This window comes from Laccaria bicolor, genomic scaffold (genome assembly GCF_000143565.1).
Source record: "Laccaria bicolor S238N-H82 LACBIscaffold_198 genomic scaffold, whole genome shotgun sequence".
NCBI classification, from domain to species: domain Eukaryota; kingdom Fungi; phylum Basidiomycota; class Agaricomycetes; order Agaricales; family Hydnangiaceae; genus Laccaria; species Laccaria bicolor.
Window position 1 is genome coordinate 96 of NW_001890056.1, and position 739 is coordinate 834.

Sequence of the window (739 nt, forward strand, 5' to 3'; positions counted from 1 at the left end):
TCACAGCATGTCACGGGTCATCACACAGGACCCCTGAAAATGCTGCTAAATGGTAGATACCAATCCGGACAAAAAAATTCGAAACGGGGGTGCTAGGCTACAGACAAACCGGACAAGTTTTCGAAAAAATCAGCAAAATGCTAGATACAAAATCCGGACAGGTTCTCGAGGAGAATGACAGGCTAGATACTAACCAGACACGTATGGTCTAGTGTTGCCGAAGTCCGATTTGGTCTGGTTCCGGTTTGGTTTTGCTGGTTTAGGTAATTAATTACAAGCCTGACCAGATTAAACCCCAATTTATGGTCTGGTTTATCCGAAAAACCAGTTTGAACAGGATAAACTATGGTTTACAGCCCAATAAGGAAGTCGGAGTTTTAATAGATCTACTCTACAGGGACAGTCGAGAGAAGCGAGCGAATATAAGTGTTGATATCCTCTGGAACACCATTCTCATCCTCTTCGGATGCCTCAAGGAACAAGATAACATCTGCATGAGATGTTCCCTTTGAAAAGTCGAGGGATTTTCCAGATTTAAGAGAAAATTTGAGCATTTGCAGCATTTCCATGAGATCCTGATGGATGCGATTGCGACGATCAGTCATTGTCTCTTTTGCTGATGAAAATACACGCTCGCACGGCACCGCAGACCCCTGAATAGCGAGGTAATCCAATGCGGCCAAAAACAAAGTTGGATATTGAAGTTGATGTTCCTACGAAAATTTGTCATTTAGCAACT

The 739-nt window shown here is 43.0% G+C and overlaps 1 protein-coding gene across 1 annotated transcript; it reads right to left on the reverse strand.

Annotated features, from left to right (window-relative positions):
• Positions 1–386: 386 nt before the first annotated feature.
• LACBIDRAFT_300245 (uncharacterized protein) lies at positions 387–605 on the reverse strand (the record flags this gene model as incomplete). The annotated part of the gene is made up of 1 exon (XM_001890851.1): positions 387–605. The coding sequence occupies one exon, from the start codon at positions 603–605 to the stop codon at positions 387–389; it is 219 nt and encodes a 72-aa protein (XP_001890886.1).
• Positions 606–739: the final 134 nt, after the last annotated feature.